At 59.0% G+C, this 1,235-nt stretch overlaps 1 protein-coding gene across 1 annotated transcript in view; it reads right to left on the bottom strand.

Annotated features, from left to right (window-relative positions):
* PLK5 (polo-like kinase 5) overlaps positions 1–1,235 on the bottom strand; it is a 15,526-nt gene that overhangs the window by 747 nt on the left and 13,544 nt on the right. Inside the window, exons 13-14 of the mRNA XM_011964109.1 lie at positions 826–955; positions 637–747 (exon numbers count right to left, since the gene is read on the bottom strand). Coding sequence (XP_011819499.1) covers positions 637–747; positions 826–955 — 241 coding nt within the window. The remainder of the gene's footprint in view (positions 1–636; positions 748–825; positions 956–1,235) is intronic.

Here is a 1,235-nt window from a genome sequence, read left to right as displayed (position 1 = left end):
ATGCGATCTCAGCTCACTGCAACCCCTGCCTCCCGGGTTCAAGTGATTCTCCTGCCTCAGCCTCCTGAGTAGCTGGGATTACAGGCGCCACCGTGCCTGGCTAAGTTTTGTATTCTTAGTAGAGACAGGGTTTCACTATGTTGGTCGGGCTGGTTTCGAACTCCTGACCTTGTGATCTGCCCGCCTTGGCCTCCCAAAGTGCTGGGATTACAGGCGTGTGGCACCCAGCCAAGACCCCTGACTCTTGGGTATATAACCACCTCCAAGAAGGGTCACTTTTTTTTATTTTTTATTGTTATTTTTTAGAGACAGGGTCTCACTCTGTTGCCCAGGCTGGAGTGCAATGGTGCAATTATAGCTCACTGCAGCCTCGATCTCCCAGGTTCAAAGGATCCTCCCACCTCAGCCTCCCAAAGCGCTGGGATTACAGGCGTGAGCCACAGTGCCTGGCCCAAAAACGTCACGCGTTTTCCATGCTGTGGCTTTTGTACTTAGGAGCCAATACTTTTTTTTTTTCTTTTTTGGGAGGGAAATGCTTCCTAGGGCTCCCCCAAAGTTTGTTCCCCAACAGCCCAGGCGGGCCAGACCCCACCGTGCTGAGCCCCAGTGGCCCTTGAGTGTGAGCCCCGGGCTCACCTGCACCGTCCCATTGCTGAACAGCAGCAGCGAGCCTTGCTCGGAGGCCAGGAAGCGCAGGAGGCAGAGGCCAGGTCCAGCAGGTGGCACAGGTGTGGAGAGGGTCCCCTCCTGCGGACAGACTTGGCTGAGGTCATGTGGAGCGGGGAGCGTCCCCACCCCTCGCCCTCCCAGCACCCCAGCTCTCACCTCCCGCAGCCGCCGCTGCAGGCAGCCGGCAAAGAGCTGCAGCACGGCCAGCTTGGCGCACAGCGGGCCGGGCACATCCCTCAGGGTGAAGGGTTCCAGCTTCCCGCGGTCGGGCATGTAGCACACTTGGCTGGGGCCAGGACACAGGGCGTCTGTCCTGGGCAGCCCAGGCCAGTGGACACCTTTCCATCCAGCTACACCCCCTGGAATGGTGGCTTTAAGGAGCAGCTCTGCCCCGGCCACACCTTATCCGTATGCCCGGTGCATGCTAATAAGGTCCCAGTAGGCCGGGCGCGGTGGCTCACGCCTGTAATCCCAGCACTGTGGGAGGCTGAGGCAGGCGGATCACGAGGTCAGGAGATCGAGACCATCCTGGCTAACACGGTGAAACCCCGTCTCTACTAAAAAAT

The sequence above is a fragment of the Colobus angolensis genome, unplaced genomic scaffold (genome assembly GCF_000951035.1).
Source record: "Colobus angolensis palliatus isolate OR3802 unplaced genomic scaffold, Cang.pa_1.0 Scaffold64, whole genome shotgun sequence".
Classification (NCBI taxonomy): Eukaryota; Metazoa; Chordata; class Mammalia; order Primates; family Cercopithecidae; genus Colobus; species Colobus angolensis.
This window is presented reverse-complemented; position numbering and strand designations above follow the sequence as displayed.